General features: G+C 42.6%; 1 protein-coding gene across 1 annotated transcript in view; it reads right to left on the bottom strand.

The window, feature by feature from the left end:
• Window positions 1-14,199, bottom strand: part of LOC127395557 (neuronal acetylcholine receptor subunit alpha-7-like) — a 62,284-nt gene extending 48,085 nt beyond the window's left edge. Inside the window, exon 1 of the mRNA XM_051642698.1 lies at window positions 14,065-14,199. Coding sequence (XP_051498658.1) covers window positions 14,065-14,143 — 79 coding nt within the window. The 5' untranslated portion in view covers window positions 14,144-14,199. The remainder of the gene's footprint in view (window positions 1-14,064) is intronic.
• Between the last annotated feature and the right edge of the window lie 1,691 nt (window positions 14,200-15,890).

Raw genomic sequence — 15,890 nt, 5'->3', positions numbered from 1 at the left:
TCAAGTTTATCAAGACTTGTGACACCATCTCTGCAAACATCCTCAAAGACATTTGTCTATGTCGCACAGGCTAGATAAGTGAACAGTAAGGTGGACTGGAAATTGATTTAACTGTCATGCTCAGAGGGTTGTAGTCAGCAGCATGAAGTTCAGCTGGGGGCCAGCCACTTGGTGGAGTACTCCAGGGTTAGACACTGGGGGGATTGCTGGTTTACATTGTTATGAATTATGAGACAGAGTGCAGAGAGTTTTCAGATGGTACAAAACTGGAAGGAGTGGCTGATACACAACATGGTTTTACTGCCATTCAGAGTGACCTCAAAAAAGTGGAGAAACAGCTGACAGGAGCCTCATGAAATTCAATCAAAGGAAGTGCAAAGTCCTGTACCTGAAAAGGAGTAAGCTCAGGCACAAGGATGGGCTGGGGGGCCCATTGGCTGGAGAGCAGGTCAGCAGAAAAGCCTCAGTTGTCCTTGTAGATACCAAGTTGACCATAAATTGACAAAGCACCCTTGCAGCAAAGGCCACCAGCATCCTGAGCTGCATCAGGCAGACCCTCACCAGTATGTCAAGAGAGGTAATCCTTTCTGTCTACTCACCAGATGTGTGGAGAGACACATCTGAAGTGCTGGGTCCATTTCTGGGCTCCTCAGAACAAAGGAGACATGGAGCAATTAGACCCAGGGTTACGTTTTCCCTCAAGGTTTACTATCTGAATAATCTTAAATGGTTCCCTAAACTGCTCGTGGAGTTTGCAAGTAACTGAGAGGCAGAAGGCAACCTGTCTCCTGGTTGTTTTATGAAATGTTTTTCTCTGGACACAGAGGTATTATGGACTACAGTTCTTAAATACAACTCTGAAACTCCTCCCATGCTTCTGCATGTGCAAGGAGCTCACTGGTTGATCAACACGACCTATGTACTGCTACCAGTGTCTTGGTATACGTGCTATAGTTGAATGTCATCTTTCTTCTTAGGAAAGGAGTGCTGAGAATTGCACAGCAAGAGAACCGGCCTACGAGCAATTTCCCCATTGGAACTAGAATATCTTTAAGGTCCATTCCAAATCAAACCATTCAAGGATTCTATGATTCTGTACAAGAAAATGTGAGTCCCTCCAAATGCACTGCAATTCCCCATGTAAGGTGGTACTGTGTGGCATCCTCTGTGCTGGACCAGGGAGTCCTATGATGTGAAGAAAAAACCTGTAGCAACCTGAAAAGCTGTCCTTTTCCTCCTTTGTTACCCCACATCATGATTTCCTTGTATTACTTCAGCAGGAATAAAGCAAGTCTTACAGTTTGAGCTCTCTTTCCTTCCACACACATGGCCTGCAGGAGAGATTACACCCTCTTTATTAAATGCAGTCATGCTGCAATGTCCCAGACAGGCTAAGCTGAGAGACTAGGACTGAAACATGGGATAATAGTATATTAAAAGAAACAACAACTTGCAGAGACTGCCTCAGAGCAAGCCTAGAAGTAAGTTAGTACTTGCACGCATGTATTTGGACAAAATGTGGCTAGAGGAAGAAAGGCACCTCTGATGAGGCTTGCACAGAAGGTTCCTCATACTGACTCTGAGCCTCCATGGGATCATGGGATCTATAAAGGGGTTTTAATTCTCTGAGAAACTGCAGTTAAATTTGATCAAGCCAATACTGGCTGATGACAGCTACAAGTCAGCAGCTGTGCACGCACAAGTTCAGGCTCAGACTCTTCAGGTTCTATTGCCAGTGATTGCAAGGAGAGCTGCCTCAATTGGCCTGCATGTTTCATAATGACCTGATACGCTGATCTTAGTGTAACTCAGGTATCTGCTCTGGCTACAAAGCTGACATGAAATACCCTAAAGATCTGGATAGGAAAAAAAACAGAAGACAAAACCAAAACCAAAACCAAACAAATAAGTAACCAAAAAACAAACAAACAAACAACAACAAGAAAACAAAAGAAAAAAGGAAAAATAAAAAAGGGGAAAAAAATATTTTAAAAAGGAGAAAAGGAGAAAAGGAGAAGGAGAAGGAAAAATAAAAAAGGAAAAGGAAAAGGAAAAGGAAAAGGAAAAGGAAAAGGAAAAGGAAATATGGCATATGGCTGCAGGCTAACAACAAACCTCTTTCCGGGTGGGAACCTCTGGGTATGGATTGCCTCCACCATGCTTGAGTGCCATCCCATCTTCCCCATTGTGCCACCATAAGAAACTCATAGTTTCTTCCATGGGTCTGGGTTCAGATCTGGGGAAGTGTTTCTGGCTGGAGGCTGTTCAGCATTGTCTGGTAGGAATGGCTGTCAAAATCGCAACTAGCTCTGGCCAGACTATCCATGCCAGGAAGGCAGGTGCTCCTTCCTTTCCTAGGAGCTCTGATGTCATGTCTGGTTTTGACTGGTTGATCCTTTTGCTCTGTTTTTCATGCTGAGCTTTCTGAGCTACAAGGCAAGAGTCCAGCCCTTTGCCATTCTGCAGGTTTGCTCTAAAAACAGTGATCTCCTTGACTCAGCTTCTTTGGTGTGGACTACATCATGGTTTGCTACGCTTAGTAAAGAATAAATAATGAAATATTAACAAGAGAGTAGATGGAAGTATGTGAATTTCCAAGAGGCTTTCAGCCATGGTACTGACAATTCCACTTCTGGTTAATTGTATTCCCTGGTTTTATTTTCATAATCATTGAACTGTTTGTTGGGCCAGCTGCTAGCTGAATGTTTTCTAGCTCATTTCTTTTGGCAGAAGTCTGAGCCTTATACATGAGTTATTACTTTATTAATGCAAGATTGTGAGAGTTATTGGTACCTAAAGGACTATCAGTTTTGAAACCAAATATCACATTCTTCCCATAACACTTTCTATTTACACATATCCATGCTAACATGTCTCCAAATTACAAAACACGCCTTTTTCTGGTTCTCTTCTCAACAACAGTTCCTAGAATAATTTGCATACATTTGCATGAAAACTAACAGTATATTCCTCATCCATCACACTGTTGCTTTTAAATGTTTTGGCCTCTGCTACTCTATAAAAGGTCCTAAACCTGTTGTGATAATTATGATTGTGGTATTTATTCACTCTTCTTCTACCTTCTACAGGTATTTCACCACATCTATGTAATTTTTTTCTATATTTTTTTACTTTGACACATTCCTTCTGTTTTGGTCTGTTTGGTTTTTTCTTTGTTTTACTGTTTGCTAAAAGAAATTCTGTGGAGTTCTGGCCATTTCTGAAAAACAGTGTTATTATACCAATATTGTTACAATTTGTTGTGTAACAGTTGTTTACAAGCTTGTTATAATTGGAACATCTACAGAAAAAAAGACATTAGGAAAACATATGGGTATCATCAGAATTAAATCCTAGAATTCCCAAGTATTTTCCTAACAACCTGCAGACACTTCTGCCATAGCTTCTCTTGTATTATTAATTTTGGTTTTAGTTTATCAGTGTACTCTTACATGGAGGTTTAGCAGTTTCTTTGGAAATGCAATTTGAATGATCATGGAAGACACACACACACACAGACACTATATGAATTATGAATGAAGTAACAGGAGTAGTATAATAGAAAAAGCAAGTTGTTTCACAGGCAACTTCATCAGTGTAAAGAACTGGAATGGTAACAGTACTTACAAAAATGTGGCATGTTCTAATGCTTTGGTAATAAACCACCCACCTTATTTTGTGTATTTTGCAGATTTCTGAGAATGTAAAGCATGTCACTGCCATATGTCACTTAATCCTGTGAGACACAGATGTGTCCTATCTGCTTTTGTTCTTCTGGACAGCCTGTTGCTTGTATTTCTGGCTGTGATTGCATTATTACTTTCCATGTCCTGTGATTTAAAATGCATGCCATCACACCTTCAGGGAAGAGCACTCACATAAGAAGCAGTGGAATCGCATCAGCTGCCTCAGCCCTGGGTATGTTTGTGTCCGTGAGTGCGTGTTTGCGTGTTGTGTATTTGAATACTTCTGTCCTTTAATACCTCTTTTTAATCTACTTCCCTTCTGGGTAATCTTTGACTCTAATCTTTGCCTCTCACTATGCAGATTGTTTCTGCATCTTACACACAGAAATAATTAGGTACTCAGAGGAATGTGAGAAATGCTGTGTTTTCCTAGGCAAAAAGGACCTAATCTTCCTGATACTGGTCATTTCTGTTCTTTAATAGCAGATAAAAAGCTCCCAGTTACAGATGGGTATTAAAGAGTATGCTAGGAAATGTTTCATCTCAAAGACTTTAGGCACATGACAACATGCTAAAAAGAGAATATAGGCCATTACATAATGGAAGGATGAGATTATATTTTTTGGTCCTGCTGGCCTGGTGCAGATGTTTTAAAGACTGAGATATGTGTGCAAGGTGAAGAGACACACGTATCTGAAACAGTGGAACACCTCTCAAACTTATGATCATTGTCTAAGCTACGTCATTGCTCCAGATCAGACACATAACTACCGGCAGAAACAGAAAAAAAAAATAATAACTTAGTGCCCTGCTATTTTACATTAGCTCCATGCAATATAACTCTAATTACTACAATACCAGATGTGGAAGGAGGAAGGAGTTGGAGCAGTAGTGAAGAGGAGCACTCTCCTTGCTAGATAAGCTACAGAGAGCTGTGGCTATCTGAAAGTTACTTGTGTCAGCCATCCATTTGTGGCAGCAGTAATGCAAGCCAGTGGAAAGAAACACAATCATAAGACAAAACTGAGATACCTGTGATACTGTAATCAGTGTACTGCAGTGAGCGTCTGAACTCCCTGCTCCACTGACTTGCAGAGCAGCTTGTCACATCCCTTCACCTCTACACATTTCAGTACGCAAACTACTAAACCAAGGGAAAGCCCTCCTTGGGAAAGAACTATGAACTTCACTGACCCAGGGCTGTCAATGAGGTAGCCATGGTAATAAGCAGCATTCACAGATGGCTCTGGAAAGGGTGACAGGGAATCTGCACCTCCCTATCAAAGGCCCAGTTATCACTATGTCAGGCATATGTGCAGAGCTCAGATCTGGAAAAGCCATATGTGAACAGACAGGCGTAATTGTATTTCAGTGGAAGTGGATAGACAAGTCTGGTTAGAGCTGAGAAGACAATAGGTATTAAGAGGTTTTTTTTCTGTAAACCCAGTGCAAATAATAGCAGTGAGAGAGGCTGCAATGAAATCTCAGAATATGGCTCAATACAGTTCTTCAGGCTCCACTTCCCACTCTGAAAATGTCACAATATAATTAGAAATAAGTCCTCACCAGGGTCAGTAAGATGCTGGAAGAGGAGGAAGATAAGTTAACCTCCTAGGAAGAGAAAGTTCAGTCATTCGGTACCCAAGACATAAGAAGATAATCAGTCTTAGTTCATTCAGCTACTATTCCTCAACCACAGTCATGCCTTTATCAGGCAGAGAAAGGTTGTTCCTTTTTTTGTAGTTCAGAGGTGAGGAAGGAATCTTGCCTCAATGCCATTGCCTCAGTGCATTGGTACTGAAGCAGCAGTGATACTGTTTAACTTTTCTAGGCAATGCAGAAGGCAGATAGGAGTGGAAAAGTTATAAACAGTAATATTGTGGAAATGAACCACCCAGTGTGCTCAAAGAGACTGCAGTGATTTTTTCACCCCTCTTCTTCTGCAATGTTGGTCAGTGGCAATGGCTGTGAACCCAGAGATGGCTGTTTTCCTGAAAGATGAACTTTTGCCTTGCCAGCCTGTCAGTTGTACTTGCACAGCAATGCTAAGCAGCAAAGGTGCTGAGAATAGAACTGGCAAGGCTAGTGATGGCTCCTCCTGCCTTCTTCCCACATAGCTCAAGCTTCAGCTGCTGCCTGTGAGCAAAGTGAGAGCTGCACTGGCTGTAAGGCACAGACAATGTACAAATGTCCCAAGTGAACATGGGTCTGGAAATACAGAGAAAGTTGCAAGCCTGCCTTTCCAATAGCAGAAACTCAAATGCTGGATGATATTGGAGCCCTGTGAACAGGATGTGAGCTACCCTGATGGAAATTTTGACTGCATCTTCAATGGCTGCTTATTTGTCCTCCTTTTCAGAGCTTAGCACCTGAAATGGGAAATAAAAGACACATTTCCCCAAATCTGAAAGAGTTTCCCACTTGGCAAGTGAAGCTTACCTAATACATGTATAGATGAGACTTAGCCCTGTTTTAAGCAGCACTGCTGAGCTTTCCCTAGGCCAGGCTAAACTTGCTGCCTCTCTATGTGAAAGGTGTTCTGCTAGATGGCTGGTGGTAGTTTGGAGGTTCTGGCAGCAGAAGTGACTGCCATCAAGGGATTTTTTCCAAGGCAAAGTAGTCTGAGGTTTTGGTGGTCCAGGTCTTCAAGTACAAAGGGAGCTGTAAATAGAGGCAGGAAAATTCTCTAGCAAGGAGTCTTAATTTATTTCACACTGAAAACAGAAGCTGCTTCTAAGACCGTCTTGATGAGGTAAATGACTGGCTCTGAGCAAATCAGACTTGTGACCAATCAAACAAGATCAGTGGAGATCTGATGAAAGACACTTGACATTGTAAGTACTTTGTTTTGGCTGATTCAGCCCAGAATTATTTATGTGCATATAAAGTGACTGAGCATGGTCTGTATCATGAAGTTTATGGCTGTTTTCTCACCCAGACTCTAAATGTCACAAGGTCTCAGTGACAGTGAGTGTTAGTTAGTCTTGATTGGCTTGCTTTCAGAATGCTTGATGCTATTATCTTTTCGTCAGGTATATGCCTCAAGTTCTGGTTTTGTGGAGGTATGAAATATGTGGCTTTCCCTGTGGCACCCTGACAGTCAAACCTGCATTGGCTGAGTCACTGATCCTAAGAGTAGAAATGAACTACAGTGAAATGAGACACTTCCAGACAATTATGATCTGGGTAGTAATTTTGTCTTAACTTTACTCTGTTGACTGAACACTTTTGTAACTTCAGTCAAATGCTCCTGAATTATCAGTGCAAACTAAACAAAATTAGAACAAAATTGGTGCCCCACACATCTTAATGGAGTATGACTGTGGACTTGTGATTAAGTAGCAATGTCTGCAGCTGCAGTATATTTGGTTTCTGAGAGAACAAAACTAGCCTGGAAAGCAGCAAGAGACCCTGTGTTGTCTTGTATTCCCTAGCATAAGGTCTTCCTGAGTCTGCTAAAGCATTTAAACACAAATGGGAAATATCTGCCCACTTGGGAAGGGGCCTCCTCTGGAGAAGGATATCTCCTCTCCTTACCCACAGACCTGTTCCACTTCAATTTATCCTTTCTCTGTCATCCTGCCCTCTTGATGTAATTGTCAGACAGGAGTGCTGAAGTGCTTGGGCTGAGACACCAATCAAACAAAATTTAATTATAAAGTAAATGGAAACTAGGGACCCTAATATCTTTGTACACTACAGTAGAAGGCTTAGACCTCAAAGAAAACACTGCTGCCAAGAGCACACTTAGGATAGCTGTATTACTATGTTAGAAAGACAAGTCTTTTGCTTAGAGCTCTTGAAGCTGTCTACTTGCCTTTCATGCTTGTGTGTGAAGCCAGAAAAAGAATGAGTCCAATTCAAAGTTGCTGCCCACTTGACACTTGAAACACTGATAACTGCAGACCATCCAACAACTGTTTATTTTATTTTTTTCTCTTCTTCCTACTGTTACAGCTGCTCAAGCTAGAATCCAGTTTGCTGATGACTTTTCTAAAATGACACAATATTCATGGGAATGTACTCCATCATTTGTCACGATCTGCTCTGCCACTTTGTAGACTCAAGATGAGGAAGTTCTTTAAAAAGAGCACAAGATGGCTAAGAATTACTGAATGCATTTTCTACATCAGTATATGACCTCCTACTTTTGTTTTTTCCCCAAACCTTCTGACTCAGAGGTGATGAACACACTAAGCAGCAGCATCTTCTGCAGCCTGTCTATATTCAGTATCAGTAAGAACCACTGCATGACACATGGTTAGCTCTGTGCCTAATAGAGCCTCCCCTGGGCAGCACAAGACGTACTGATGCTGTTGAGTGAGTCAAGTGGAGGCCACTGAGACAATGGGCTGCTGGAGAACAGAACATCTGAGAATAGGTGAAAAGACAGGGCTTTATTCATCCTGGGGATGAGAAAGCAAGGGGAATATTTTTTGGCTGCCTCCAGCTGCCAAGAGGAAGGGCTCTATGATGAAGGAGGTAGACTCTTTTGGGAAGCTCACAGGGACAACACTAATCAGATACAAGTTGTATCATAGACATTGCCAGAGTATCAGGGGAGCCTTTTTTTCTCTAGATGTACTCACCACAGGGGAGACCGCTGTCCTTGAAGATCATCTCAGCTTGATTGCCCAAGAAGCAGCCCTGCTCTGAGAAGATGAATGGACTGAGCAACCTCTAGATGTCCATTCCAGCCAAATTATTCTACCAGTCTTTGAATCTGTATAGATCAGATCCTCTCCCAACTCCACTGCAACAAACCTCTCTTTTCCACTTCCCAGCTTAATATTCTGTCTTGGCATGGTGGAGATCTGGAAATGTAAGTGACCAGATATTATTTCTGTGTAGTCACAGCTGAACTTCAGGGAACACAAGGCACAGTCTTTCAGCGCAGTTTGCAAGATGGGTTCATGTTGTTTGAGCTCTCCATGCAAAATGAGATCTTGTCAAACCTGTCCCTTCTAAGTTCTTCCAAATTTATGTTGCGTTATGGTCAGAAATGAGGACTGTAGCTTTCTCTGCAACATTCTGGAATGAAGTACTGAAGACATCCATTTCTGGAAAGTAATATGGATTGCAGACATCCATTTCAGCACTTTGGTAACCACAGCTTCTCTAACTGAGCAAAGACAATTGATAGCAAGGCAGGACAGTCACCTGCGCTTCACTGCTGACATGCTAAGTACTTATGCTGACTGCAAATTCTCTTTCCATTGCCATTTACTGGCTTAATTGCAATCCCTAAGTGGGAAGACTGTTATTTCCAGCTACATCATCTGGTTCTGGTCTCACACTTATTATCAGCTGTGTTACTCTATGCAGAAGGCATTTGATAAACAAAATTCTTTCTTCAAGCTGTATTTGATTAGGACTGTGTCCTAAAACAACACTAAATTCTTCTCTACCTTTTCCATTCCCATGGATGCTACTGATGGCCAATGCTAGCCCTACCTGTCTCAGCCAAACTTATTTCATTCCTTAATTAGGTTATGGAAGACCTTTAGGCAGTATGCATCCTTGAACAACTATGTCAGGATTGATGAAAAGCATTTTGATCTACTTTAGTCTCATCCTAGAGCTGGAGAGACTTCATAGCTCCTTCCTTGCTTATAATATACAAATTAAATTCTTTACTAACCCTTTGTTCAGGATGCACAGTGAAACTTAAGGGTATTTGGGTACACACATTTCCTTGAAAATCAGAGCCGTCATGTTCAGATGGAAGTGCTTCCTGTTTTGTGACTGCTGTTACCTATTCTCAGACTCTAGAAAGCATTACTTCATCATGCAGGTGTGAGAAGGGATGCTGCTGTTCACTGTTCTCACTGCACCAGAGACATAAAGTACCTCTTTCACTGCTTGGAAAAGTTTACAGTAGCTGATAAAATCATCCAATATGTTAGTGCCATCAGTGACTCACATTCTCCTCCATATGTCTTAAGACAACTAACCAGAGGGGAAAAAATGGTATGGAGCTGTATTTAGGACAGGCATCCTGTGCCTGGAATGCAAACTTCTGCTCTGGGACCATCAGAAGGTCCCCTGCACTGAGGCAAGGCTGAAGGCTCCCAAGGCACCATCTGGCATTATCCCAGTGACCACATGGATGCTACTTTCTCAGGCACTGTATCTGCTTCTGGACACCTCCCCACATGCAGTGTTATATCAATAGGTGCATCTAACAGCAGGAGCTGGTGATGTCAGGGCCAAGGTGCTTTTTCTGGACCTTCCCACTTTTTCTAGTGAGATTTGAGAAGGAAGATTTAGCCAGATCACTATCAGCATATATCCATGCAAATGCCCCTAACTGTCCTGGAGCCTGACAACTTCTCACATGCTTGGGCCAGCACCACAGGTGCAGCTGTGCTACAATAATAAAGAACAGCCTTAGAGCTGTGACAGTGAATGCACACACAAGATTAGTGACTGAACATGCAGTCTGGTTCACTGAACTGAAAAGTCTATCTCAAGAGGCAAGCATGTACAGCAAGTTATTGTAGCAGACAGTTACTCATAGGAAATCAGCTCAGAGATTTGCCTAGGCCTCTGCCTGCCTGTTGTAAATGTGTTGACACATGTTTCTGCTCTAGTTTCCTGATCATAGAAGACACCTATAAACAGACATGCACTGTGGCAAGTACAGTCAATCCCATCTGTCTCCACGCATATGTGATGCCTTAGCATGCTCTCAGAATCCAGACTGACCAGAATCTATGTTCCCAGATGTTACAGTAATGGCAGGGATCTGGCAGTAATTTCCCATTTCTGCTAGGTGCATGTGTGGCATCTTTTTAACCAATATTGAAGTAAAGACCTACTTGTACAAGCAAAAATCTTCCTCATATCTTTTTTATTTTAAACTTGCATCAGCTGGATTGTTGTCTTTGAAACTCAAACTCAGAGCATCAACACAGAGAATGTGGGAAACCAAGGAGTGTGCATTCTTCAGACTTCAAATTAAGAGAATGAATGAGTCTAAATGATTTAACTTTAACACCTGGTTCTAGTCTGGTAACATTCATAGCTTCTAAAAGGGGAGCTCTTTAACCAACCCCCTCAATTACCAATTACCTCTATTGAGGCAAAAAACTTCTTACATCTCTTCAACAGTGTCTCTTCAGAGTAAACCAGTTTAATTAACACAGCTCACTGCAGATCCATCAATCCTATCCAGCTAAGTCCCAAACTTTAGACTCCACATATATGTATTTAAGTAACACCCTTGGTTCTGTCTGCCACAGAGATCTCCCATGTGGTGTCATCTCAGTCTAACTAGCTCACATTAGAGAAACTGTAGCTTGGCAGCAGATTCTGGCCTTTTGAGACTGTATTGACAATGGTACTGTTGCTGCAGAAGTATCACCTGCTTGCATGGAATTGAAACCAAGAGCATTATCCTAGTGAGGATTTGTTCCTAGAGATCATCAGTTGTGTTCTGATATGATCATTAGAGCTCACCTAAATCAGCAAAGCTGAGAAAGAATGAAATGAGCGTAGCACAGGAATTCAACTTGGTATTGTGAGTGAGCCAAAGAGAAGCTGTTTTGTACCCTCTGGGTACACCACCTCAGGCCGAGTTACTTCATAATTTACAACTTCTAGCTGGTTAGCTCACTTGCAGCGTTCCCTGCCATAGCATTTGTCACATAATGCTGAGCACTTACATTCCCACTGGATTGCAGAGGAGGGGTTCTGGTCTCAGCTTGCTTTTGCCTGTGTTGGGCTTTTCAAAGGCACATGGCCAGAGTATGGCCCTGATGTCAGCCTGCACAGAGCAAAGAAACTAAGAGGTCTGATTCTGCCCTGTGTGCATGTCTGGCACTTTAGCGCTCTCACTTAAGAAATAAAATAAATAAAAAAAATAAAATAAAATAAAATAAAATAAAATAAAATAAAATAAAATAAAATAAAATAAAATAAAATAAAATCACAGTAATTAGAACACATTGGTTGACTGGAGACTAGCAAAGGACATGTATAATTTCCCTAAGTGTTCAGACCCAGCAGGTGTTCGTGCCCTGAGCTGAAGGTAATGCTCCTCAGAGAGCCTACATGCTCATGTGGTCAGTGGGGCATGTTTCTCAGGAGAAGAACTCCCTAGCAGGGTCATCTACAGCCTGGCTCCCAGACTATGACATGCTCAGAAAAGAGAGCAGGAGTGGGTGTGATCCTCTGTTCTAACCTCTCCCTGGAGCAGAATTTTGAAGTACCTCCACCTGAGGCTGTTGTGTAGCTTCTGGGATTCACAGGGTCCTTTTATACTCTGGGTGCTCCTTCAAGCATTGCACCTGGCCTGGAAGGGACATTTGGCTCTGAGAGATGTCATCCAGGATCTAGGGAGGCTGAGGATCAGTTTCCTGATTTCCCCTAGGGCTCATGGCCCAGGAAATCATCACTTGTTGCAGGGTCTTCAGGAAGGAGAGCTGCAAGGACCTAACATGGATGACATGTGGAGTCAAGTTGAAGCAAAAAGCTGTACAAAGGACCGAGAAAGTGTCTAAGTTCTTAATGTTCTGTTTTGTTGGGGTTTCTTACCTAGTTCTTTTCACAACTTTCCTGTCAAACAGCCCTACAGGAGTCTTCAGTAGTTGAGAATTTGTTATTAATTCTGTTGAAACAACTCAACACTAAGTGACAGTGGTGTAAATTATGATGGACTGGCTGTGACTTCCATGTGGATGTGGGTGCACTGAGAAATCCTAGGGGAACTCCTTTGGAGTTTACTGTTAGAAGACTCGATAACATGCTAAGATCATCTTGACTTTTTCTCTTTTTCCCCAAATGTACAATTCCTGGGGATTTTTTTCTTTTCTTTTTTTTTTTTCCTCCCTCCCCCCCTTTTCTTTTCCCTCTCTTTTCTTTAAATAGAAAAAACCTCAAACTAACCACAAAGCAGAGGTCAAACACAGACCACTTTAATCAGAGGTTCATTCCATTCTGCTTTAGCACTTGTCTGTAAAAGTGCATACTTGTAAACTGCTGGTAAAAGCACCTAACAAAAAAATCCTCTGAATAATTTATAAAAGCAGTTTGTATCTCCATGTGCCACTCAGAGAAACTAAGCAACCATCCTGAAGAATTAGTGACTATTCAGTATTTAAAAGGCAGTATTTACATGACACACAACAGCTTAAAATGGGAGTGAACACAAAGTGAGTCATACCATAACTAGCTGCCATCACCTGCCTGTTATTTCAGGTCCTGGAGTCGCATGGAAATGTGACTACCTCAGGCAACTGAGATGTGGAGATGTAATAATGAAAAGCATGGATGCTTTGCAGATTCAGATAAACTAATGAGGAATTATCTGTGTGGCATTAAAACTCTGGTACATCACATATACGTAAGTCTCATGTACCAAAGTATGTGGACCACTTTCTCTGCTTTCAGAAGACAATCCTTTCCCTATGGAAAGGAAAAATCCTTTCTCACCTATCTATCATGGATATATCATGGATAACATGATACCGTCCCTCACACCTGGAATACTCAGTTTTAGAATTTATAGTTGTTGCAGACATGCAAGTTTCCTATAACAAGCTGTTAGGGAGCAATAAAAGCACATTTTGTGTAGAATCCCGAACATCTCTCCGGACTGTGGTGATTTCAACCTCCCTTTTCATTTAAAAATTCATTATTTTTAGCCTTGCAGTCCTCCATGTTTTGGCAGAATCACACATTTCTACTTTTGCTGGTAACATGCTGAAACTTCAGAAGAAAGCTTGGTCACTGTTGACACCTTAGACAACAGAATTATTTTTATTAGATATAGCCAGCTTACACTCATCACTGCTTGGAAGGACTCTTATTAAACACACTCAAAGCAGGAGAAAAACAAACCAGAAAACCTAAATTTATGCATTTCTGCAGTTAAAAGTATTTCCAAGTGACGCATAGAAAGTAAATAGTTAAGAATTGTCTTCTTGTCATTTCACTTTCAAACCTACAAGGTTTTCACAGCCATCCTGTCCTGCTGGGAGTTACAATTTCTCCTTAACAGAAAACAACAGATAGCTTAGATTTTTAGAGGAGAGCAAGAATATGCTCCTTTTGAAACATGAACACTTCAGTTTATTTCTGAAAGTGAAAATCACTCATTTTCATTAAAAAAAAACACTGATCTTTTCCTTTCCTAAAATAAAGTGCCCAGCACTGTAAGATCCATAAACTTATTTAAACTGATAACAAAACTCAGTGAAACCAGCACTGGACACTAACAAAGTTTAAACTGCTAGCAGATACAAGTTCTTCCGAAAACAGAGTTGGAGTAGGATCTGCCTTATGTTTAGAAATAAATATATAAATGATTGAATGAATAAATAAATACCAAAACAGTCCAAAACAAAAACAAATTGTTAACCGCAGATGAGCTTACCTTTAAAAAAAGAGAGGAACAAGGATGCCCAAAGACATAGTCCAGAATAAACAAATCCCAAGCACTTTTCTGTGAGCATTGTCAGAAGAAGCTGGCTATCCTTCCTGCACAGTAGGTGAAAGAGGATGAAGTCTTGAAGACAGCCTGTAATGACTGATGGATTTGGCAATTACAGTAATAAGGCATCAAACCAGCTTCCCACCAGAGCAGTACATTTGCTCGTGTGGCTTCTCCAGTCCCCGGGAGCCAAATCAGCTCAGTGCTGGCTCAGTAAATCCAAACACAAAGGGACTAGTTACTTTGCTTGGGACTCGCGCTCCCAGGCACTCTGAGCCTTTTCTCGGTCAGACGCAAACGCTAGTGATCCCCGCGCACAGCTGTGTGTGTACGGCAAGGAGAGGGAGAGTGCTGCCTGGGAGATGCTTTCCACATCCCCACAGATTGTACCTAACTCCAGACAGCACGTCTGCAGCGCTTCCAGTGCTTGCACTCGAGTGCCTCTAGAGCTGTTTCCCAGCAAAATGAGTGTGTCCCTCTCTGCTCTCCCTCAGGTGCCAGTGCAACCTGCAGCAAGCACTCGTGGCATGATCCCTCTGCCCTTTCTCCCAGCAGAGGTGGCTGGGGAGATTCACTAGTGCAGAAACCGGGGAATGTGAAACTAGCCAGACTCCTCCCCTTCTTAATGCACCCTTCCTGCAATGACTTGCACAGGGGTAGGGAAATGCCCTGTGTGTCATCTTCCCCAGCTGCCCACTGCTGCTGACTGCCCACCATGGAATTTTGCACAGTTTGGCTCCCCTGGGCAGTTTCTCTACCTCCCCACTCCACTTTATTGACCAGCAAGACAAAGACGAGATCAAGACTTTAATATATTTCATGACATGCATCATTTGGGCCTTTTTTAATTCTTTTGCCTGCTCTGCACACTCACCCACTTCTCTGTGTGCTTCCCCATGTTGAACTTCCTGGGGCTCCAGCTTTGTCAGGGTACCAACCATAGGTTGGTGCAGAGAGCAACACCAAGCTGTGCATCCACAGAGGGATTTGGGTGCTGTCTTAGAGGGGCTGCCCTGGGCAACACAGGATGACAGGGGAGCAGGTGGAAGGCCGGGTGGGGAGGAGGCCAGGCCTAAGGTGATGCATAGTGGGGGATGGACTGGCCCTGAAAACCTCCAGCTGGAAACGTCTGCCCTAGGACCAACCGCAGAGATGCAGGCCTGGACCTGGGCAGTAATTGCTTTTGAGAGAAACAAAATAATTCCTGGTACTTGGATAAGGACCTGTCAGCATTAACATCCCACCCCTCCCAGACAAGAGGCTGCCTCACTGCACCCTCTCTGCCACCACACTGAGCCTGTAGAACCCAGCAGAAATGCGAGGAAATAGGTGTAGCAACAGGAAAAGGGAAGAAAAGCAGCACAGGTGGGGACACCAATGCTACCAAGATGGATAGTAATACTGAGATTTTTATGTAATTTTTCATGCTTTCAGTTTATTTTATTTTATGGTAATTAGACTGGGGGGGCTAGCACCACAAGGGGCTAGTGTGTGCCCTAGCTGTGGCCCAGCCCTGCTTTAGCTGGCCCGAGGCAGCCTGCCGGTGTCATTAATTTCTAGGAGGCCTGGAAGAGTCCTGGGAGCTGCTGGCCTTCCTCTTTGGATTCACCAGGGCCACCCAAGGAAGCATTCACTACTGTGAGCAGAGGGCTCAGGCACAGCCTCCTCTAGGTCTTTCTGTGGGTCTTCTTGTTCCCTGTTGGCAAGAATGGAGGCAGAGGGGGAGCTGCTAGGACCTCCACAAAGGGCTGGGGGCAGGAGAACGTCCT

Source organism: Apus apus, chromosome Z (assembly GCF_020740795.1).
Source record: "Apus apus isolate bApuApu2 chromosome Z, bApuApu2.pri.cur, whole genome shotgun sequence".
NCBI classification, from domain to species: Eukaryota; Metazoa; Chordata; class Aves; order Apodiformes; family Apodidae; genus Apus; species Apus apus.
This window is presented reverse-complemented; position numbering and strand designations above follow the sequence as displayed.